Here is a 25,442-nt window from a genome sequence, read left to right as displayed (position 1 = left end):
AATATTTTTAAAAATTTGATTTTGGTGCAAGCAATGTTACTTGCCAAAATTCGACCAATTACAGGCCACATAAGATCTCTATCTATCTTCACATTGTACCTAATATTATTTTGTTTATCAACTTTCTATACGTGGATACGCAACTAATTTAACGTTTCTAACGTAACGTAATATAACGTAATCAACGATGGATCTTATATTAGTTATTGAAAAAGGTGTTTATTCGACGTTATTAAATTTTCAAGCGATCGATTTTTCACGCTATGAAACATAACACTTCCTATGAAATTCGATTAATATCAAATAGAAATAGATTCTTCTCAATTCGAAGAGAAAATATATCGGAAAGTATTTTTCTACCGTATTCTACGGAAATAGATTCCTCTTCTATTTTTGGTAAGTCATTTAACGATTAACATATAGGTTAGACATAGATAAAACATGCATAACGTTATATTATGCATTTTTGTTAGAAGTACGAATTAATAATTAGTCAAACCGACATTTAACTTTGGAATGTTCGATTTTTGGTATAAAGAATATGACGTTTTTTCTTATATAAAGTAACAAAAAATTATCATATAACATGTATATGTATGTGTATGAAAGAATAGATAAAGTCGTTCTAGAAATTTCGAGAACCTGCTACATAGGCTCTCTAATGTAATAAAATGTTGAACATAAGAGAAGTTTGAAAAGCCCGCTTTTGTTAAAATAAGATGGTGGCTCGAACGGTAAAGCGTTATCTTGCGTGAATTAGTCGAAGCTCGTATGGGTCGAGATCAGTTGGAGAAAGAGAGAAAGATAGAACGAAAGAAAGAAAAAGAGAGAGAGAGAGAGTTTGATGAGCGGAGTGGGGAGGTAAGAAGGAGAGTCCAGTACGTCGAGGAGAGAGAGTAGTATCGCAGATGCAGTGAAGTCGTCCGTGGGTTGACAGGTTGTGCGTGGTGGGTGTGAAGGAGTGCGAGAGAGAGAGAGAGAGAGTAGTGTGAGGGGGGTAGAGAAGAAAAGAGAAGAGAAAAGAGCTAGCCGATGGTAGCGAGAGAGATAAAGAAACAGAAGAAAGGGACATCGTTTTGTTGTGCGTCGAAGAGACGCACTTGAGATCGTCATTGCTCGTGTTTATTCGTAGCAAACGACCGACGACGAAATGATTCTTTAAAGTTTACTGAGGAGTATTCTCTTGATCGTTTTATAGGAGTGTTTGAGAACAAAGGGTGGAGGATAATACGACGACGACGACGACGACGACGACGACGACGACAACGACGACGACGACAACGACACGTCAAGTAATTTCGGTCTATCGGTCGATCGGTCGTATTGTTGGTCGTACTATCGGTCGGTCGTACGGACGACGAGACGGAGGGGGTGAGAAAGAGAGCGAGAAAGAGAGCGAGCCTGACGGAGGGATAGAGGGAAGGGACGGACGGATTGACGGACGGATGATCTGACGTTAGTTTAAATTCGGTTTGATATTCGGAGGATCAGTCTATTTTATTGTTCACTTTGTGTATCGTTTATTTGAAACAACTCAAGAGGGATTCATTTTTTTGGTTTAAAGGAAGAAAGAAATTTGATTGGCCGTCGACGATTGGACGTCGTTGTCAGTGTATATATAGTGCGTCACTGTTTATTTGAAAGTTTTTCTCCGTTTGTGGTATTGGGGCACATTAACGATATAATAATCAAAACGAAAGTCAAAACAACTAAGACGTCGAACGGTGATTATTGGGTGCGCGTGTCTTTGTTTTTCTTTCTCGGTGCTCGATATTCAGGAGGTTTGTTGGTGGTGGTGCGACGGACAGAGTACGTGTTACCGTGAAAAGGAGACGAGAACGAAGAGAAGGAGGAGGGAAAAAAGAAGAAGAAGAAGTAGAAGGCGAAGACGAAGAAAAGAACAAGAAGAGGAGTCAGTTGCTTTGGCGTTGGAGGAGGAGGAGGAGGAGGTGGAGGAGGAGGAGGCGGAGGAGCAGCAGCAGCAGCAGCAGCGGCAACATTTACCCGTGAGTTCACGAAGCCGTGTGTGCTGGATACGTAGCGGACTCTTGTGGAGGACCTTCGTGCGTGGAGCTACGATCGAGCAGCACAGCTGATCCAAGGACTCGGGTACGAAGGGCTCTTACACTTGCCAATAACAATCGACAAATATGTCGTCCCCCAGCGCTGGAAAACGACGTATGGACACGGACGTTATCAAACTGTATCCTTATAACTTTATCAATTTATTGCTTTTTTCTCCCTTCAAATTTCCTTTAATAATCAATTCAGCCCTTTGCTTTAACTTGCCAAGTATTCTTTCATATAATTTTTTCTCTCTCTCTCATTCTCTTTCTTTGTTCTTTGTTTGTTTCTCTGTCTGTTGCTGCTGCTGCTGCTCTTGTCTCTTCTACTGTACACACGTGTTCACAATACAACATAACAGTGAGTGACTCGTTCTTCTTATACACGCATTCATGTTTTCTCTTTGCAAGAGCATGCATAGAGAAAAAACGAATGTGTACGTACGTGAGCGTGAGAGCGTGAGCATGATGCGCGCACGTATGTTTGTTTATTGGGGGCACATACGATCGACCATGCCTCCTGCTGCTGCTGCTGTTGCTGTTACTTCTTCTACTTCTATTTCTATTACTACTACATTTAACGACGAAGAATTTAGTGGGGATGATGATGAGATGGGGTAAGGGAAGGGAGGAATACACGGGAGAGATTTGCACGGCAAGAGTTGCACCAATGTCACACGGGCCAGCGGCAACAACCAGACGAGAAAGTAAAAGAACAAACGTGTTTCATTTGTTTTTTTTTTCAGATATACCTGTCGATAGCTGCACAGCTGTTTTTGAAAACAGCTGATCGTACTTATTTACTTAAATTCATATACACTTTGCCGCACACACACGCACTTTTTTCTCTCCTGATATTATATACATATATATTAAAAGTTTATTCTAGTTCGACGAGATTATACAGTTGAAAAATACGCACGCGCGTATGCATCTTCGTTCGTTGCATCTACACTCGGTAGGATGATTTTGGATGCGTGGCAGAGACAAAGAAATATAGAAGGCGGACAAAGAAGGGCCAGGTAGTTTTCCTTCTCAATGGTTAATCGTTGTTCAACTAAAATTCTTGTCCTTTTATACCTAAATTCTCGGAATTTTGGTCTTCTCTTAAAATTCATCTTGTCTTTGAATATTTTTTATTGAATTGTAAACTCGTTTTTTATTTTTTAGATACACAGAAGAAAATTTCACATAGACATATTAATCGACGATCAAATCACGGGGTTCGAAGTTGAATGAGCTTTGTTGCAAGCGTGTATGCTCAAAGGGGTTGGAACAAAGGGGTTGGGCGGGAAAGAGATTTCGTGAACGTGAAAGACTAGTAATGGAGACGTCGCATCGCTTTTCGGCCTCGATTCGTTGTTGAACGTACGAATGACACGACTCTTCGCAGTTGGACGTAAAAATAAAACGGACGACTATAGAATGTAGTCGCGTAAACGTTACTCTGACGCACATCGGGGGCGAATCAATGCTTTTTCGCGAAACTTGGTCATATGTTTCCTTTTTTTTCTACATTTCTTTTCTACGAATGGATAAAGAAATATTTTGTGACGCTTTGATCTAAAGGATCGAGAATAATTTCAAATTTCCCACGTTCACGGTTTACCTTCGATTGTGATGGCATCTTTTGTATTACAATATTTGTTTGTATTGTTAAAGAGACGCTTAACGCACGAATTTCTCACCTACGTAAATACGCGAGCACGTTTAATCTCTTTCTTAGGTAGGAATCGACCTCGAGCTACGAAAATTGACTTCCCGTTTGACGTAACACTTTGTCGTCGCTTGGATAACTCCGCTATGTGGATACCTGATACACGAATCGATATTTTATTTTACTTTATTATGCTTACACTTACACTACTCTCCATTTTTTTAACATTATATTTATTCACACTTTGTTACTGTCATCGATCGAATAACTAGTTTAAAAGTATATTTTAGCTAGGATTATTTTGTATGTTGTAATATTGAATATTTTAGAAAATTCATGCGTACGATTGTTCTTGTTCGTTTTTAGATGTGTTCCTTTTAAAAGGACAAACAGTTAACGAAATTTTGCGTATAAATGAAACAACTCTCCCGCGTTTTTTGCTATATATCGATCAGTCTTTGTGTCTAGCTGCGTTAAAGTCAGGGCAAACGCTTCGACGAGCAAAGCAAACATGTTGACTGGTTATCTCTGTCCTTCCTCTTCTTCTTCTTCTTCTTCTTCTTCTTCTTGTTTTGGAACCCTTCCTTTCGTTGATATATAGACTAGCTTTCTGTTAACTTCATGTTCCTAGGGCTTTTATCTTTTGGTCCTGCTATAACGTAGTTTACATACATATTTGTTGACGTTTCTTACGTTGGATGATCTATTTTCAGAGATCGAAAACTTTGCTCGTCGCATGCGAGAACCTTTTAGTAAAGCATATATATATATATATACATACACTTAGGTTAGTATTGTTCTTTCGTTCTTCAACCAGTTTTTGCCTGGTTTTTTACCAGTTAAATCCTGATGCAAAACCTTTTTCTATTCTACAAGTGAAAATGATTAAAAAGATTTCCTAACGTGTCCTAACAACGACATCATCATTTGAAAATAATAAAAAGAGAATTGCGTAGCTTGCAAATTTTTCTATTATATATTTAAATATATTTATATATATATACGTTTGTTGTTCAGTATTTTTTTTTAAATTTATGCAATAGATTACGTTATCAATATTAAATACTTTTATCGATAATTTTTGTAAGTCGTAAAAGTAATGTTTGATCTTTTTCAGTTATCTAGTTGTTTTTAGTAAAACAAATGTTACAAATTTGAACTATGATGAAACTCAAATAATATTATCTAGTAGATATCGAAAAAGATTTGAAATGTTATTTTGGAAATATATAGGACTATTTGGAGAAAAAAATAATGACTATCTATTTGAAGCAAAGACCAAAAGTGAATGTAACATTTGTCACGTTGAATTATATATCATGTGTCTTCCATTCGAGTTCAACGTTGTGTTAAAATACTTCTCGTTCGCGTAAATCACTATTTCAATTTAATTTTCGAAAATGGAATGACGTTTGCTCTCGCCTCGCTTGCTTGCTTGCTTGCTTGCTCGCTTGCTTGCTCTGTCGTTCGGGTTGGTCTCATCCTCTCTCATGGTGGTTTACAATAAATCCTTTCCTTTCATCTCGCATACATCATGTTCGTCGTTTGCTTCTTCAACATTCGACCAACCACATCAGATTTTATGTACCAATTTAAAAGCGTGTTTGCCCCCTGACTCGCTCAAACTATCTTCACCAAGTCCTTCCTTTTTATTTTTATTTCTTAGTCGACTAAGTATAAAAATTGGTATGACTCAACGTATAGTATTTCTCACGAAAAATATTCCTGTCAGGTGGCTGAACCAAGTTGCAGTCAATGTAATTTGTAAAAAGGTATCATTGGAATTCTAAAAATGTTAGAGTAAAGTCCTTTGACCGAATGGTTTCGTTCGTATGTTTCTGGGATATTAAGCAAATCGATTAGATTCTAATGAACAGTGTTATCAACGGAGATCCCTAATGGTTTCGCTTTAATGGAATAGGTTCTCGTTATACCGCGTGAACATGTTTATCGACATCAATTCGATTTCTCATTTATTATCCCGAACAATCTCTCGCAATGGTAATTGCAATTCGATCCTATAATATTGTATTTCTTATTACCAATATATATCCTAATATGATATATTACGCTGTATAAAAAACGATTTGAATAATATATATCTATTAAAGAAAATAAGTTGATTTTTGTGCTATCGCGAATTATGAAAATACTAGTTACAAGATGACATAAGAAATCGTACGAATAGTAAACGTTCTAGGATAGTCTGTTGATTTAAGGACTTGGTATAATTGGTTGATTTAAACTTGCTTTGCATAAATTCTACAAAGTTACTTGATTTTTTATCGATTATGTCATCAAACATTGTTAGATCTTAGTACATTATAGTAGTGTGATACTTGGGTGAGGCATCGGGACGCACCTTTTAAAATAGAAAAAAAAAGGAAAAGAAAATATATATCTATGATTTTCTCGAGTATTAGATTTAGAAATTATCTTTTTATACAATTTGAATGGAAGTTTTGTAGATAGAACGTATATAACGCATCTCATTATGCTTTGTTTGAATGTTGAAGGCAGGAAACCTTGATGGAATCGTAAGCAGAAAGGTCGTTCCATTGTAGGTTGGTTATTGAAACGATACGCTCGTCCTCGAGACGTTGCTGCAAGTCTGACAATTTTATTTGAAGGAGAATACTTGGGTGTCATTCTTTGTTTTTTTTTTTTTTTTTCTATGGTAAATCACGCGACTTTAGATTACTTTTAGATTAGATTTTAACACGATTCTCGTGTCTCTTTGTAATATTTACTTTTCTATGTTATTTATTTTTGTTGTATTGCATGTTTGAATATTATTCCAAATCGATTGGAATTTGTAGCAATTTAGTTGGAAACCGATCGATCGATGACTTAGTGACTTACATTAGTCTCTCTTAGTAAGGTATCGCGATATAGGTAGATGAGGGAGAAAAAGAGAGAAGGAAAAGGAATCTTTGAATGTGAAGCACAATCTAGAAACTGTGTTGTGACCTCGAATGCGCAAGCGTATTTCCTCGTGGTGGAAGTAGGAAAACGATTGGGGGGCAGTTGTGTGTTGTTCGTTAAACATAACGACACGAGTTTTCATTAGGTATTCTAAAAAGCGTTTGGAAACGACTGAACCATGTACGACTATACCATGGTCGTATGTAATACATATTCGAACGAAGTATGAGTAACAAAGTACTGATTCAATACCAAATGCAATTTTTTATAACGATTCACCTATCTATCTTTTATCTAGTTTTTTCTTTTCTTTTCACTAGTAACACAATCGTTACGTTTTCTTACGTTTACAATCTAGATAGGAAACTTCTTTATCCTCGGGTCTAGCTATAGTTAACTTTAATAATAACCCGTAGTCGTTTCTAACGTTTCATTTTATTATTATGATGCATTGTACATAACGAACGGCACCTTCTTATCGTTCGTAATATTATTATTTGTCGTTATTCTTCTTTTGATTCTATAGATTATTATCTAGATTCGTAATGCGTAATCGTGACAACAAAAGATAGAACGAGATTTTCTACTTGTTTTCATATTGTAAAGTTCTAATGATATTGGAAATGAAATGTTTAGATTTAATTGTGACAGTTATTTAATAATTATATTTACAAAATTGTATTTGTATTTGTATTTGTATTTGTATTTGTATTTATTTAAAATACAAATGCGTGCGTTAAGAGTATATTTATAACTTTATTTATAAATAACACAAAGATTTATCTAATCCAATTTGCGTCAGACAATTTTATATCTTATTTTATTTTTTTGGTACGAAGCTTGTCTCTCACACTGTGTAATATGTGTGTACGTTTATACCGTAGCCTTTAATTAGATTTTTATTGTCTTGTTTTTTTTTTCTTTTTTTTTCTTTCCCTTCGTGTTTACTTTTATTCCGTAATGATGATAGAGCTAAATTTAATGAATCCGAGCGAACGAGTTATTCGCGGTTTCCACGATTCCACGTTTTGCACGTTTCGTGTCTCGTGTGTGGTGAAATACTTTGAAATATATGTGTATATTGGAAAACGTATTATGCGCTTCCAGGAAATGGAGTAGAATTACTTTTTTACTTTTCTCTAATATCGTTCTGTTTTTTGTTTGTTTATTAAGTAGAATGCATTTACATATTCATTGAATTTTCGAACTATTGATTTTATTTTCTTTCATCGGTATACAAATATCGATAGTAGTTAATTGGAAAATAAAATGAATTGACCGACCCCTATTCTCATTTGGGATTGGTTGAGATTGATGTTACAGGATAATCCCAATTCTTGTTGTTGTTGTCGAGCAAACATTTTGCAACGCATGTGTTTATCGCGTACACAATTTTATTCGTAATGAAAAATATGATAAATAATGTAAAATTAAAACCAAAAAAAAAAAGGGAAAAGTAGCATTCGTAGAAATACGCTGAGCACTTTCTAACGAAGCTCATCGAAAGTTTTGCTTTACACGCAAGAGATAAAATCGTGCCAATGACCGCGACCTGCGTCAAACGTGTGTGTGTGTGTGTGTGCGATATTATTCGATAGACTATGATAAAACGTGTCGTTTCTCATCTTGACAAAAGTTCTAAATTGATTCTAAACAAAAAAAAAAAAAAAAAGAATAAAAATGAACTTTTATTGTAACTCACGATAGAGTTACATCGTCGTTGTAGTTACGTTGTTGCATTACGTTGCATCGATCGTAACGATTATGGCAATTCCTTAGAGAGATTGTAAAACATGTTTTCACGATCGAGAAATTGAGAGAAAAAAACACTTCTTATCGTATTTTATACAATTCGTTTCATCAATTTACCTTTCAAACGATTCATTATTTCAGCATTGTATTTTTCCTTAATTTAATATTGTAAAACAGAATAGAAAGCAAACACGAGGTGACGATTCTCGGAGGACTCAATGAATTTTCCGTCAAATTCTACGGACCACGAGGGAGTAAGTATTAATTCATTATTTCTTTTTTATCATTAAAATACCATTTAATTTTATATGATCATTTTTAATGGAGGAAAGCTTTCATTTGAATTCGATAAATATATTATGATGCCCTTGTATTTCTTTGCGTGCGAATAGCTCGTAGACTATACAAATTTTCTTTTAAATGTCGTCCCGTCCCCTGCATCCATTCATATACATACACATACACACGTACACGTACACTTATACATATGCAGGATCGTTTTACGTGTTCACATTGCGTCTCTCATCTATTTTGATATTCCCAAGGTCGACGCGCTTTTCTCGTCACACCGGATATACTTATGCAATGGCGCGTACTTCAGTTTTTTTCCTTTGATTCAAATGCGAAGAATTTTATATCGATTGCTTGTGGTAATCGTATTGCTAATCGAAACTTTCTTGACTTCTCGTTAACAAGGAGAGTTATTGTTCATTCAAATTAAATTAGGGGATTTCGAATTTATTTCATATCTGCCTCCTCCTCCCTTTCTCTTTTACTTTTTCTTAAATTGTATACAATATAATGGGGGATATAATATATAATTCTAAATGATAAGATTAGTTTGTTCTCTTAGAGAGAACGTTTTGATTTCACAAAAGTACCTTGTCAATTGGCTTTGCTAGCACTTTGATGAGGAGGAAAATTGTGTAACGAGTACAGAGAGGAGTTGAACCTTCTTCACGATTACGCTCTTTACTACTACTACTACTACTACTACTTGTGCAAATCGTAGACGTTTAGAAACTCTGTTGGAAAAGTGAATATAAATTTGAAGCAAAAGAAAGGGATCGTCGTCCGTAAGCGCAGCAACTGCAAATGATGAAGTAACCATACTACTACTCTCTTCCAATTAATTATATGATTATACATACAGTACAAAGAACTTAGATCGAGCAATCGATATAACGAAAAAAAGGGAAACAGAAAAAACAGATTAAAGCAAGCATATTTTGTTTTAGTAAAAACGAAAACATCAACGAAAGTGAAAGACTACGCGTGTCTCTCTTGAAATCTTGACGTTAACGAAAAATGACGAAAATAGATGATAAGCTTAGTTATTTTTGTTCATTGTTTTTGTCAACGGATATCGCTGTTAGTGTAGAAATAATAAAATTAAAAGTGCTTATCAATTCAAAGGTAATAATAGGCCTTATCGATTTTTTTATCTCACATTGTGCAATATTTCATTTGTTCAACGTGTTTAAATTATCATCTTGTGAAATGCCGTATAATTAAGGACAATTGATAACAATTTATTTTATGATTTAGTTTATAAAATAAACGGTAAAATGTATTTTTTTCTATTTTCTTTGTTTTCGATCCTAGTGCATTGTACTATACTATATATACATATAAAGTAAACACGCACTATTCGGGTTGTCTCGAAAGAAGAGTAGTAGTAAAAGGAGTAGTTTGCTTTGGAAAGGTTCGTTTGGAAAGGTTCGTTTGGAAATGGCTGTAAACGAGCAGCAGTCGGTTGATATACATCGCAGATACCGCAGTGCAACGGGTGACCCACTTTACTCTCGGGAAGGCGTTTAGTACGCCCTAAGATTTTTCTACTATTCGTATACGCACGAAAGAGAGTCGTTTCATTTTTCCAAATATTCCCAAAAGTCACATTTTTATTCGATTGTGATATGGATCGTTAATGAAAATTGAAAATAAATCATTATTTTCGTAAACGTTATTTCGACAATTGATTCTATTAAGCTTATCTTTTATCGAAATGACTAAATTCCCACGTTATATTATTGCATTTAAATGTTGAAAGGTACGCAAGCGCATTGACATTCGTGTTATTTCACGAACGTGCGTCATAGAAATTCCGATCGAAGGGATTTTGAATAATACCTACTAGATATATAAGATTAATACCCTTTGCATTCGAGGGCTCTGCTACAGAGATAATAAAAAAAAAATAAAAAAAAACTGAAGCAAATTCAATTTAGTCTATTATATATCATTTATGATTTTTCTATTGAAATTGCTTTCTGATTTATTGCTAATATATGTAATGAAAAAAAACAAAAAAACAAAAAAACTTGGAGTGCAAAGGTTTAATATTTCTCTTAGTTAGATATTTATTCTAATAAAATAGCGAGATTTGAGGATTATTAATTTGAACTTTGAAATAATGCCAAATACCTTGTTTGTTCAGTTAAAATTATAAAAGTATTGGAAATGGTAATAACAATTACGATGATAGATAAATGTTCCATTACAAATGTAGCTATGCATTGACGTACGATTTGATTGCAAATCCAAAGATGGATTTGTTTGCCTTCACTTGCATTCTGTTACCAACGGTACACGAGCATGTGAGTCAATAGTAGGAACAATTTTGATATACGATATAACTTTTTATTAAATCATTCAAACATCGTTTTACTTTATATAAGTAATATTATATAAAATCGTTAAGAACAATGCTATAGAAATGATTTTCATTAATTGTTGAAATTATAATAAAAGAATATTTAAACTATGAAATAATTCAAATATTACATGCATCAAGTTTCTGCTTTTGCACACACATAATTGGAAAGTAACGAAAATATTAAGCATACTATTTTTAATAATTTACTAAATTACTCTGGGATGTATAATTAAACCATATAAATTTAAATTTAGAAAGAGAATATAAATATACAGCAGAATTTTGGATATATAATATAATCCTTTGAACAAATTTAGCTCGTTACTCGGTGAAATGATTTTAACGAGCAATTCAAAGACGGATAATAAAATACGTCGAGATTTGTACGAGGACAAAAATAGGATAATATAAATGAAAGCAAAGATAACGAACCGAAGATGAGTGTTTTATCGTTATGGAATTATACAAATTATAGTATCAATCGCATCGTGTGTTTGATGACAACAACAAAAAATAATAAAATGAAAATCAACTAGTTCTCTTTTGCTTATCAAAGAAAGCTTTAAACTGAAGTTTCTACTGAACATTATTGATAATAATGTCACTAATCTTTGTCGTTTAAAGAAAGTATAGTTTAAGTAAGTTAACTCGAGTATGATGATGTCTAGGAAGCTAGGTTAACAGCATTAGTCTTATGTTGGAATTCTTGCTTCGTTCTATTAAAACAGCAACACAACAAATATTACACGGTAATATTGAGAACGTAGAAAAAACTATTTTCTATTTGGAATATAAAAATAATATGAAATCGTAGATGGAAAAGAAGAACAAGACCAAGACTTTTCATTTTATAGACGATACAGCTGACCGTCATAATTATCGATACGCATTTGTATGTCAAGAAAAATGATCTGGCTTATTTGTTTGTTTTTTTTTTTTAATTTAATAATACTGTCTGTTCTTTTTTATATTCGTGAAAAATTTCAACATTTTTCTTCGTTCGTTCACAGTTTATATTCGCCGTTATCATTAAAGACAATTTGCACGTGTTTACTTATTCTGTTTATTCTCTTTTGCCAACTTTGTAAGAAAGAGAGAGACAGAGATTTAGATCAATAGGATCGAGAAAGAAAGAGAAGGAAAATCTTGAAGTAGATAGATAAAAAGGTCGAGTACGTTTATCAAATCGCACGATGCTAGCAATCTTGGCTCCTTCTTACAAACACCGCTCTTTGTTTTATGAGGCAAAAAATGAACGATGGATAAATATCGTTCAATTTCGTCTCTCATTCTCTCTTTCTCTCTCTCTCTCTCTCTCTCTCTCTTTATTTATTTTTAATTGTAAGTGTTTGTCTCTTCCACCTACGCAATCATCTCGTTAGCCGATGATGATTCATCATTTTATTTTCACCACCACATCGGATATCTGTTCATTTCTATTCGTTTTTATCAATATCAAAATAATAAATTAAGAAAAATAAATTGGAAAGGCGATATGCGTTATACGTTTTAAACACCGTATATATATATATATATATATATATTGCGCGTTTTATTTCTTTTGTATTTTTCTTTCTATAAATTAGTGCGTATCTTTCATCGACGAAAACGGAAATCGTGCTATGCCTCCTCGACGTGAGAACGAGAATCAAACGTATGTTATCGGTAGAAGAAATCGTAAAAAAAAATTAAAACTTGTATTACTCTAATCACAAGCGTAAAACCTTCCAGTCCAACTCGCAAACAGATAAATAGTGAATTAAGGAACCTAACTGAACGATACCAATCTTGCGAAAGCAACGGAATCGTAATTTCTTCGAAACACACGTTAATAATAATTCTTCCTTTTCACGCGAACCTACTTGAAAGAATGAGCATATTTACGCATAGATATATTAATAAAGAGAAAGAGAGGGAGAGAGAGAGAGAGAGAGAGAGAAAGATAGAAAAATAATGATCATCAGCAACAAGTAAACTCTACATTTAAAATTTGTACAACATTTATTTAAATTTCAAATTCAAATTACAATTTACGATTACGATATTATTATGTGTTTAGTAAAATAGACAATAGATTTTCTATTGGGTGTTTAAAAATAAACTTTGTAAAGAGTAAGATAGCAAAGAGAGAGAGAGAGAGAGAGAGAGAGAGAGAGAGAGAATATGATGCACCTGCGCGTTGTGCTGATATTCTTTATCTTTTTCTCTCTTCGTTTCTATGATAATGTTGCAACGAACGCATCGTCAAAGCTAATGAAGGCCACAATAAATTCTTACCGTTTGTACGCCAATATCTCGCTTGCAAAGTGCGTTTGTATAGGCCCAACAACGATATGCGCGGCTCGTTGAGCTTGTCGAGAGGAAGAAAAAAATTAGGTCAATAGGTCAAGCGCAGAGTAGGAGGAGAAGAAGATTGATATTGAACTGCATCGTTCGCCACTACGTTATATTACCTACCCCCCTTTTTTTCGTAGTTGAGTGGTACACCTGTATACAAAATGACAGAACGGATCGATTTAAAAAAAAAAAAAAAAAAGAACGAACGAAACGTCGATAAAAAATATCGTCAAATATACGTTAAATTTTCCTTATCATTTTTAAACTTGTACACGTTTTCGACAATTTGCATATGTTTCAAGGAATTATTTCAATTTGGTGTTAAATTATGTTAGCTTAGTTAGCTGCGACGAACCGCATCCCGGTTTCCGGTCGGTTGAACAGTGGTGATCGTCGGATAGAAAAACCGTTCTTACGAATCATGACTATGATCCTAAACTGAAAATCTCACTCCTTTCTTTATTTTTATTTCTTTATTTTGGAAAGTAAATTGTAAGATTTTACAGTCGAAGTAAACTTCATTCCTTCGTTCCTGTATCATAAGAATGCGGTACGAGATAAGCGGGAAACTTTAAACGATCAATTTTCAAGCCATTCACGCGTTTAGGTATAGAACCTAACGGAACGAGTTGGAAGAGTTACGTTATCGTATGGGTGCACTTTCTACAAGAAGCTAATAAGATTATACCAATGTAAAATAGAACAAAATATATGTGACAGAGTTAATAAAGAACAATTACTCTCAATTATTTCCTTATTATACAGAGTCAAATTTATATATTATTTATATTTATTATATCTTAGTTAGTTAGTTTTATTTTGGAAAGTTTATTTCCTCTGATAACATTTGATAAAAATATAAAACACATAGGCAAAAAGAAAAGTTCGAAATAAAGAAGAAGAAGAAGAAAAAATGGGTGAAGAAGAGAATAAAAGAAATGAAAAGAAAAATGTCAAGGTTTCGTTAGAGAAAAGTTAGAGCGTAAAGATGGCGGCTGTAGGCTGCGGGTGCATGTTGCAATGCACTCTACATGACTCGCGTGATCGCGTGGGTATCGATACTTTCACCCGTGAATCTCATCCGACATGGTTATGCGTGCGCACATGCGTGTGCACGTGCGTCCTGCACCCACGGACAGGTGGGTTATGTTGTAGCACACACATATAAGTAAGATATCTCGTATACTTATCGACGTACGCACAATTTGCAACATGAAAAAGCCAAAAGTCAGTTGGTTAAACGACGACGATGAATAAATGCATTTACGTGAGACCTACACCAACAATAATGAGAATAAGAATTTTTACATTATATTTTTGTTGTCAAAACTTACAAACATTTTCAATGAAGAGAAGTGGAAGTTTGCTTCGTAATTATACGATCTTATCCATATAAGAAGGAAGAAGTAAGAAGAAACTTGATGAGTAAAAATGATAAAGCATTCATAGAAATCGAATGTGTTTAAGTAATTTCAAGATGACCGTGACAAGCGCAACGTGATCCGTTAACAATTTATTCACTTTAGATAACGCATGCTATGCTTACTTTGCGAATATTAACATGTTAATGCGTACTTATATTTATACACACACACACGTACAAAACTATGTGTCATTTGCGATCTTTTTTTTTTTCATTATCGATTCATTATGGTGATTGCGGTAAAACTATTACGTATTTCACGTTTAACACTTCTCTCTATATATATATATATCAATGCACATATTTATTTGTTAGCTCAAAACTTTAATATTGAACGTAGAAAATATTCATCTCTTCCCTTACTTTCTTTCCAGTTAGGAAGGGGAAGGCTGAACGAATATAACGAAACAACGTAATCTTCTTTTTAGTTTTCTTTCTTCTATTTCTACGAAAGAGAACATAGTTTCCTTGTGAGAAATTGTACCGTTGAGTGTTCTCGTTTCTGTGAAGGTAGTGCGAATTATGGTACAGCCTTTGAATCTCGAATCTAGGCAATATCATCGATAACTGTACAAAGTCAATTGTAAAGATCGTTGCAATTATAGTATTATTTTTGTTCTTTCCAAGTAAACCTTCCCAAGTTCTAAAGTCTTTCGTGACGAAAAGTGTTAACGCGTAATAGCTTTGTAAGTTTTACGCTTTGAGATAAGAATCAGTGTTTTGTAAATGATAACCCTCTTCCCTACTCCCTTTACTTTTCATCGATTTTTTTATTGTTTCGTACGATTTAATAAATCATTTTTTCAATGTTCATTTTATCTAAAACGAAATAGTTAATTGATATCATTTTGATGATCGTAATCAGATTTGTTCATTGTTCGTTACAGCACCTTACGAGGGTGGAATATGGAAGGTGAGGGTTCTCTTGCCCGAGCATTATCCCTTCAAATCTCCTTCGATCGGTTTTATAAACAAGGTCTACCACCCTAACATTGACGAAGTTTCAGGCACCGTGTGTCTTGATGTTATAAATCAGGCGTGGACTGCCCTCTATGGTATGCATTCTTTTTTCTAATAATAATAATAATAATAATAATAATAATAATGATAACATAATATAATTAATAAATAAGATTGAGAAAAATTTCATTCATTTCGTTTTTTTCAGACTTGTCAAATATTTTCGAATCCTTCCTACCCCAATTATTAACATATCCCAATCCCATCGACCCTCTAAACGGCGATGCAGCTGCTATGTATCTCCATAAACCAGAGGAGTACAAGAAGAAGGTAGCTGGTAAGTCTTGAAAATTTAACACGTATATCTTAATTACATATTTAACTAATACGAAAATAATATACAGAAAACGACCTTTCTTAAAAAACGGAAATACTCATCCTATGTTTTTTTTACTCTTATATCAATGTCTCTTAGTATCAGAATCAATTGAATTTCCCATTAAATTAAGAACAATACAAAGTACATTTTATTGTTGTTAGTCAAGTACGTGGAGAGCTGTAATAGAAGAAATTTTTATTTTAGGAACGTTAAAACAAATGTATTATAATTGAAAAAGTTTAAAAAATGTGTAGAGTGTGCGATATATGATTAAATGATCGATAATTAATCGAAAAGAATGTGTATTATTGTTTAAAATTTCGAATTATATGATCAAAGTACCTTCCTGGTCTACATTCGCCGTTAAAGTAGGTCATTGCTTTCTATTAAAATTCTTATGTTAAATGTTGTTTACATGACATTTCGAACGTCTCGCATATACATAATAGGAATAATATTCATAATAGATAGAATTTCGTTTTATGAAAAGTCTTATAAACAACATTCAATATAAGAACTTTCATTGAGGTCATCGTGCCAGTCTAAAGGTGAATTTCGAGGAAGACGGTACTCTGATCATATACACAGTGCTTTTAAATTACAATACGCTTTCTTTTCGATTATTTAACAATTATTTACCGTACATCGAACACAGTACACTACTCTATTAATATTTTTAATAGTTTAAGCTGAATTATATTTGTTTTATCGTTTGCTTGCGCAGTGATGACTTCGAAACGTTCTCCTGACCAATGAATACTTTGACAAGATTTAATTTAAATTAAAAACAAAGGATGACTAAATTAAAGTAAAGACAAATGTTATTCCATATATTACAAATGTAATATATAATTTGAAATTTTGTTTGTAGATTACGTGAGGAAGTATGCAACGGAGGAGGCATTGAGGGACCAGGAAAACGGTGGGACCGGGAACGGGATGTCGTCCGATAGCGAATCATCGATGAGCGACTTTAGTGAAGACGAGGCGCAAGATATGGAATTGTAACCAAATATTTTATCATCATCCATACCCATATCCTTAATCTCGATTCCTTGTAAACTCCGATCGTTTGTCCTACCAAATAGAATGCTTATATTCCAAAAACAAAAAAAACACAAAAATAAGAAAAAAGCTCTTTAAGAGAGTTGAATTTTCGGTTTGCAACACGTATATCTCAGGTCGCGATGGCCGACTCACATTCTTCTCCCTTCCGACCATCGTTCTCTCATAGTAGTCAATGTCCGATTAACGAAGATTATATTTACGAAAGAATAATGTCTTTTAAGGGAAATAATTGTCCGCAGTCTCCGTTTTTCTCTCTTTTTGTTTTCTCCTTTATTAGAGACAAATAATACTATTCGTCAATGTTCATTTCTCGTTGATCGTCGTTTTAGTTTTTTTTTTTTTTTTATTTTTTTTTATTAACATAAAGACAACAGATCTAACGAATTGTACGATAAACTAAATTTTTATTCATTAATTATATATGTTTCGTCAGGTATACATATATATATATATATATATATATATATAAAGAGAAAGAGAAATAGAAATAGAGATAGATAACAAAATAGGAGAGCAGCACTGGGAATTTATGGGTCTTCTACCGTACGTACGATACAATATTCCCGTGAGATAAGATTATCGAATTTTGAGCGAAATCAATAATTTTTTTTATTTTATTTTATTTTATTTTAAAGGTTAGTATATTTGTGTAAGAGAAAGAAAAACAGAGAGAGAGAGAGAGAGAGTTGGAATTTTAATTTCTTTATTAGCATCGATCGTTCTTCTCTCCTGTTTTGTTCATCCTTTCTTCTTTTTCTTCTTCCAATTTGCATATATCCTCGTGTCTTCGCGCGCTGCTAATTATTATTATTATTATTATTATTATTGTGTAATCTTTATAGATAGTTGTTTGATGTATTTCTTTTTCTCTCTTCTCTTTTCTTTATTTTTTTTTTTTTTAATACTTTTTTTTTCTCATTAATTTTAAAAGATTCGAGTCTGATTTAGTTTCCGAGCACAAGTCGAGATTTTGTCGAGGTATGTCAGTTATGTGTAATAATACATTGAATTCAAGTGGAATAAAAAAAAAAAAGAGAAAAATACGTGTGCCATGAGAGAAATTAAATCGAGAAATTGTAAGGGCCCAAGTTGACAACGAACATCCAGTAGTACAATACGTAAACGTCGACATTCAATTCCAAAATTCATACGTGATAATTAACGTCCCTCTTATGCGTATTGTGGAGCTCATGAAATCACATTGGATTAATTTTTTTTCTTTTTTTTTTTTCTTTTCTTTTTAATTAGAACGAATCGACAAAATATGTTTGAAAAGAAGGAAGAAAAACAAAACGAAAAATGAAATTTTAAATATAAAATATCGCGATAGAACAACCATGCCATTTTGATCGATTTGACATGATGGAATGTGTGAGTAAACGACGAATTACGAGCGTTGTACACAATTATTTTTATCATTTTTGTTTGATTTTAATTAAATCTGTTTTTTTTTCTTTTTAAATCGCATAGAGTCTAAATAAGGTAGAAAATGGGTACTACTAGTCCCGTCTTCCTTTTTCCTGCCATCAAGCCATCCCTGTACGTTTTCCTCGCAGGAAGTAGCAACGAGAGAGAGAGAGAGAGAAAGAGAGAGAGAAAGAGAGAGAGAGAGTTCTATCGCGGACGACGATGACAACAAAGTAACGTTCAAGTCATAATATAATAAACACAAACATAAAGGTGCCTCTATCGTAATTTGAACGACGAAAAATGATCACAGTCGTCCATGTGACGAAAATATTCATGCGAATCGACGATATCACTGCGAAGAAAGCTATTTGATTTTAAATTCAAATTCTCGTGTCATTTTTCGAAGCCCCCATCAGCATTGCATAATCGAATAATAAACAAAAAGATGACACAGGTGCGTGTTTTTAAATTGTTCCATGAAATGTCACAAAACAAATGAAACAATAAATAAGGAAAAAGTTCAAACGATCTTGTCGGCTGAGATTCGACGGTATTCACTGAGAAAAAAAAATCATATTTCCAATATATATATATATATAGTTTACGTGGAGGTTGAATAAAAAAAAGTAGTCAAGCAATCGACAAAACTGTGATCTGTTAATTTTTTCTTTATCTAATCATTATTATGAAATATTAAAATGTTCTAACGGATTTGTAATATTTGCAATCATGCATTAATGTTAAGATGCATTTTATCATTAAAATCAAATAATTTTGTTGGTTCTTTCGTCGCTTATTATATAAATCTGTAAAACCAATTTACTTCTTAATAGCTAAGCAAAGCCAAGCCATTTTCGGATAAACAGGATATTAATTTAGTCCTAATTTACGCGAATCTGTTTTTCCATCAAAATAAACATATTTATATTTTTTAATATATAAACAAGAAAAGAACAATTTTTATTAAAGCACATTTCTAAAGAAAAGACAAAAACAAAAAATAGAAAAGTTTTCAAATGTTACTCAAAGGTATTAGCCCCCCCCTCCTCAGAATGTTTTTTGCATAGTCATTTATAATTTGTTGGTCAAGTTTTGAAAAACCTCAGGGATCTTATTTTTCAATGTATCAAAGATTTTTCCTGGTGAGAATTGAAAGCACAGATGAGAGATGTTAACGTAAAGGAAAGAGTAATATTAACGTAATATTAACGTCAAGTATAACAAATAATCCATCTTTTCTGCTGAGATTGGTAATAATTAATTTGGAAGTAAGAAACAAAAAAACAAAAAAAGAGAAGAAGAAACAAAAGGAATAATAATAATGTATTAATGCCAAAAATTGTGAAGTTAGAAGAGAAGATAGATTCGCCGGAAGCCAGCCGTATATGTACAAATTATGGTGCACAATAATCGTTGACGGATAAATAGTATTTTGTTTTAAACTGATCTCTTCTCTTCGTTTAATTCAAGTTCTAATACAAACAAATTTAATGATTAACTTTATACGAGAGACACGTATAGCCATGGTATTTTAGTGCCTTTCGTGGGCAGAGAAATGTGCCTTATTCTATGTGTCTCGTGAAAGAATTGCTTACAAGAAAAAACAAAACAAAACAAAAAAAAAAAGAACTAGTATGAACGAGAAATAAGTGTTCTGTGTTAATTGATTCTGTTATTTTATATATTTTTTACGTTATTTAAACTGCTTGCTAAATTGTAATGTATTATATTGGCAAATTATAAATTAGATGTACGTGCTATGATTATTTCTAACATTATAGTAGAAATTTTATATTGATTATATTAAATGTGCTAATTAAAAATGAATAATTAAAACAAGAAATTGTATTTATGATCGGACCAACTTCTTGAAGTTCTTAATGAAAGCTTATACGAAAAAAAGAGAGAGAGAGCGAGAGCGAGAGAGAGAGAGAGAGAGAGAGAGAGAGAGAGAGAGAAAGAGTAAGAGAGAAAGCTATTATTAAAAAAAGAATGAAAAGAAAATTCAATTAAAATTTTATTGTGTTTGTTTTCGAAATATAACAACGCGTAGATTCATTATTATTATTATTTTTTTTTTGGTTTTCATTTTAATACACTGAACACACAACACAGGTATACACACATTTACACACGTACATACTACGTACAAATATTATAATAAATTTAGTATTGTTATTATATTGCTTCTCTCTTATGTGAGTGCATCCCATCGAGGTGGATTTTGTTATTAATCGATGATCGAATTATTCGTCGTTCATTCTGTAATTAATTCAACAAAGATTTATGAAATTAATATCTTATGTCTATCGAAAAATAAACTTTTGTATAAAATTTCTTATATTTACGTTTTTATATAGAAAAATTGTCGTCATACGTTTAGATGGATATTTTGCAAGAAGGTTGCACTCATATTTTATACACGTTACATTTTGTCTTTCGTATAAGGAAAAAAACAAAACAAATGAATATTATCCGAACTTATTATAAAGTAATGAATTAATTAAGACCTCTTCGTGAATAATGAAATTATTTTCAATAATTTATTATTACGGTGACTATAGTCCATTATCAATGTGTATCCGTTTATTTTAAAATGTCGATTATTATCAAGAAATTAATTAGAACAGCTTTATACTTTTTGCAATATCATACGTTAAATATTTTTATTTTTATTTATATTTGGTATTTAACTTTTTTTTCTTTTCTTGTAAATTATTTACTGGCGGTTTATATTTGATTTCTCTCTTGTTTGCATTTTATCGATCACTGTACGTTGATATATGTGTGTTATAAAATTGGATACACACAAATTTTACTTCATTTTTCGTCTTTGCACCACATTGTTCATCCTAAATGCAAATTAGACGAGAAGCAAAGTAATTTCTTATTACATTAGGAAAGAAATAATATTATTTTTATTAAAACTGGCAAAAGAAAGTTGTGGGAGAGGCAATGACGATGATTATAGCGTTTATTATTCAAATGTACATTTTATCGTTTCTGCCCCTATTATTTCTAATACCGAATGGTCTTTTTTTTCTGCGTTATATACGATATAATAATTGCTTTTATACATATGTCACTTTAATTGACTTTCTCGAGTTGTCACTCTCTAACTTTGTAACCTTGTATTCTTTTTTGAGATATATCATTGGACGAAAAAGAAAGACAACAAATTATTAAAAAAAAAAAAAAATAAATAAAAAGAGAATTTTGCGTCTTGTCAAGAAGTTTGAGTGATCGAGGGTGAAGTCATGTTTTAAGATCTCATATATTATTATCATTATAAACACGTGTATCATAGAATTAAATTAGATATGTATAGTAGTTATCATATTCGCATGACTTTATTGAAAAATTTGTAGTTTTATTAATGAATGTTCATTTAAGTAAACGATATAGTTTTAATAATCATTTTTTATTTTTTTTGCAAAATGTTGTTTGTTTTTCCTTCTGTTGAATGCTTTTTTATATTTCTGCGGTGTTTCAATCATTTTTTTTTTTTCTTTCTTTTCTTTTTACATATTTCTCTCCTAGGCATTGCAGTTGTTAATTATTAGAAAAAAAAAGTGTCTCAGTGCACACCGTCTGGATAATACCTAAGCCAAACGAAAAAGAAACATAGTTCATGTTTATATGTTTCAATTCATACGAATAGACTGGAATTGTTAACATTATTTTTCGCAAATATTGAACATTGCAAAATTACAAATAATAACTTACGATTAAACCTAATTACATACAATGTGTCAACTATGAATCCCTTACAAGAGACGAGTGTATATTAAAATCATCATAGCCTATTTCGTGCCTAAAAAATAACGAGATTATTTGAACTTTGAAAATGGCCGACAATATTAACATAATTCGTTTGATTTAAAAACTCCTTTAGAAATTTCGACTTGTGCAAAATTCACATAGTTGTCGAATTATTGTATAGAGAAGATTACAATGATATTAAAAAAAAAAAAATAATCTTTAAAGAAAATCGAAAAAAATACAAATATGTAGCGCGAGCTTCGGATAAATAAGGCATTTTAAAAATAATCTTACGTTCGTAGTTATTATAAACTTATCCAATCGTTCTTAACATTAGAATAATATCGTTTCTATATATGTAGGATAGATGAGATTTGCAGAAGTAGTTGCAGAACAAAAATGCAATTTTTATTTTTATTTATCTAACCATTTATATGATATCTTGTTGCATATTATCAACATATCTCTATCGCCTTTAAACTGAATATTATTTCTAAATTGACGAATTTGGGTATTACATCATTTTATTTGTTTTTTTTTTTTTTTCAATGATAAATATAATCTTGAATTTTCATTATGATTTTCCAAAAAAAAAGCAAAAAAAAAAACGAAAAAAAGATACTTTTCCAGACTGAAGCATTTCGACCGGAAAAAAGGAGATAGCAATATTTTTGCTACGCGCGTTTTTGGTGTTATATCATCGATGTTATCTAATAACTTATCAATATACATAATTGCAATAATGATCAATTAGAACTTGAAATATGTAACGTTGCAATATGATCGAGATATGATCGAAATTAAATGATATATGATTATCCAATGACAATGATGGTACCCTCCTAATCCTCCTACCCTACTCTACCTACCATTCATTTACATTTTAATATTTAAGTGATCATTACCTTCCTCTTACGTCAATTGTTACATTTTTTTTCTTTTTAATCTTATACAGAATGTTGCTGATATTCTAATCTGATGAAGCGTAGGGAGATTTTATCTATCATCGCATTATGTTAGCCTAAATAACGTTAGATAAATGATTAATAATTGAAATTGAAGAAAGAGAACAGAAAATATGTAAGAGAATCGTGATGGATGTCTAAATATGAATATAGACTTTGTACAATTATCTCGATTTTAATCAGCACAGTTATGCTAAACGTTAGATGTCTATTCTGTCTAATAAGTAGAATTGACATCCATTACGAGACACGACAAATATTTTTTTAGCTGTTCCTCATGTATGTGAAATCATTATTATTTGTTCGAATGGTTTATTTCTCGAGTCAAATAGACAAATTTTAAATTGTATGTAATATAATTGTAATATTATTAAGAAAAATGTTCAAAGCAACACAAGGACAGGAAAATTTGAAGCAATTTTCGTTAATTACAATTTTGTCCAGTCAAAAAGAATAATATATTTTCTCAATCTACGATGTCAGAAACAATTTTATTATTCCCTAAGCAAATGATAATAGACAGTTTTTATTTATTAACTGGATATCATTATATACATATATATATATATATATGGGAAGATGTTTGTAATTATTAAAGAATATGAAAAGCGATGAAGTATTTACGAGAGAATAATAACTATTTTCTTTCGATATGTTTTTGGTGAAAAAAAAAAAAACAAAAATATTCATTGCGTTAGAAAATTTGTGTAGAATTTTCCTCATTTCCTGTCAATTAATTTTCGCTTATCTGTTATTATTTTTCTTAGAAATAAAAACTATTGTTGAATACATTTGAAACTCTGTACGTAGATTCCGATAGGACAGATAGAAATTGATAAAACGAATCATCGATCGTGCGTTAATTTCAATTCAATTGGAAGTAATGATTATTCAAATGTCATCTCGAAGTGCAACGAGATAGTTTAGACCATGTGTTCAATTGGACTCATCAAATCTCGGAAGGATCTTTTTCGTTAGTCGAAAATTAATCGATTGACGAAAAATCGATATATGTGCGTTACGATACAAATATATATATATATATATATATGAGTACGTAGGAATATCGCTGAGTTTACAGGAAATTGAGGAAAAATATAATAAAAATTGCAAAAGGCTTTGTAAAGTGATATATATAGTGAAGCACACACATAACTTGTTCGGTACGTTAAGCTATGGTAACAAGCGTAAACGATTAGAATGTTTCTTCGAAGGAAGAGAGGACGTTTACGCATTTCACCTACAATCGTGAGATCGAATTATTGGTGTCTGTAAAGGTATATATTTTCTTACGGTACGCGATAAATAGCTCTACCGCTTTTGACTAATTAACAAAATCTCGGTCAGTTCAAATCGGTTGCTTTATTCTCTCTCGATACTTGACATACATATATATGCATACAATGATTGCATAATTGCAACTTTATCCCGAATTTGAATATATCGATCTTCAACGATGTATTGTTACACACGTACGACAATTATGATTGACACAATAAACCTAACCGAATTGAACCGATCAGAGTTTCAAGCTAATTATGAAATTTCCTTAGAGGTACCCATTGTTTGAACGTATGTAAATACGAATCGTCTGTGTCCGTAATGCTCGCATTATCGAAGAAATGTGAGAACGAATCCGAAAAAACAATCTTAAATCGTCTTGAATGTTCTCATTCGAAAGGCGTTTTCAAAATATTCCATCGATTTCTCTGATCGGTCATTTTGAAATCTAATAAATGCCTCAATCTCAACGGGATGCTGCTATAATAACTCGATCGATCTTTGTTCGAAAACGAAAAACGTAAAATAAGATTACAACATTTTTTCTAGCTAGCATAACGACGACGATTGACGATTGAAACTCGCTGATTCCACGTTCTCATGGCAAACACAATAAAAAGAGCAACAACATGAACACCCTACACTACTCTATATAAAGTATTTATTATAAATAAGATATAAACAAAAAAAAATATATATATATATATAAAATTATAAATATAATTATATTAAATTATAACAATGATCGAACAAGATGCAATTTTTTGGTACAATAAAATGAAAAAAAAGGATACGAGCCAA

The 25,442-nt window shown here is 32.1% G+C and overlaps 1 protein-coding gene across 3 annotated transcripts; it reads left to right on the top strand.

The window, feature by feature from the left end:
• Positions 1-233: 233 nt before the first annotated feature.
• UbcE2H (ubiquitin conjugating enzyme E2H) lies at positions 234-25,442 on the top strand. 3 transcript variants are annotated; one of them, XM_089173348.1, is made up of 7 exons: positions 234-396; positions 1,565-2,203; positions 8,575-8,651; positions 15,704-15,871; positions 15,985-16,113; positions 17,027-17,159; positions 23,351-25,442. In XM_089173348.1, the coding sequence occupies exons 2-7, from the start codon at positions 2,151-2,153 to the stop codon at positions 23,367-23,369; spliced, it is 579 nt and encodes a 192-aa protein (XP_089029474.1). In that variant the 5' UTR covers positions 234-396; positions 1,565-2,150; the 3' UTR covers positions 23,370-25,442. The 3 variants fall into 3 exon arrangements, with proteins under 3 accessions (XP_089029474.1, XP_015187811.1, XP_015187813.1); XM_015332325.2 differs by lacking the exon at positions 234-396 and having other exon boundaries at positions 954-2,203; XM_015332327.2 differs by lacking the exons at positions 234-396; positions 23,351-25,442 and having other exon boundaries at positions 954-2,203; positions 17,027-22,047.

This window comes from Polistes dominula, unplaced genomic scaffold (assembly GCF_049000335.1).
Source record: "Polistes dominula isolate Pdom_NZ unplaced genomic scaffold, Pdom_raw_medaka scaffold_35, whole genome shotgun sequence".
Taxonomy (NCBI): domain Eukaryota; kingdom Metazoa; phylum Arthropoda; class Insecta; order Hymenoptera; family Vespidae; genus Polistes; species Polistes dominula.
Note: the sequence above shows the minus strand (reverse complement) of the source record. Positions and strands in the feature narration are given on the sequence as shown.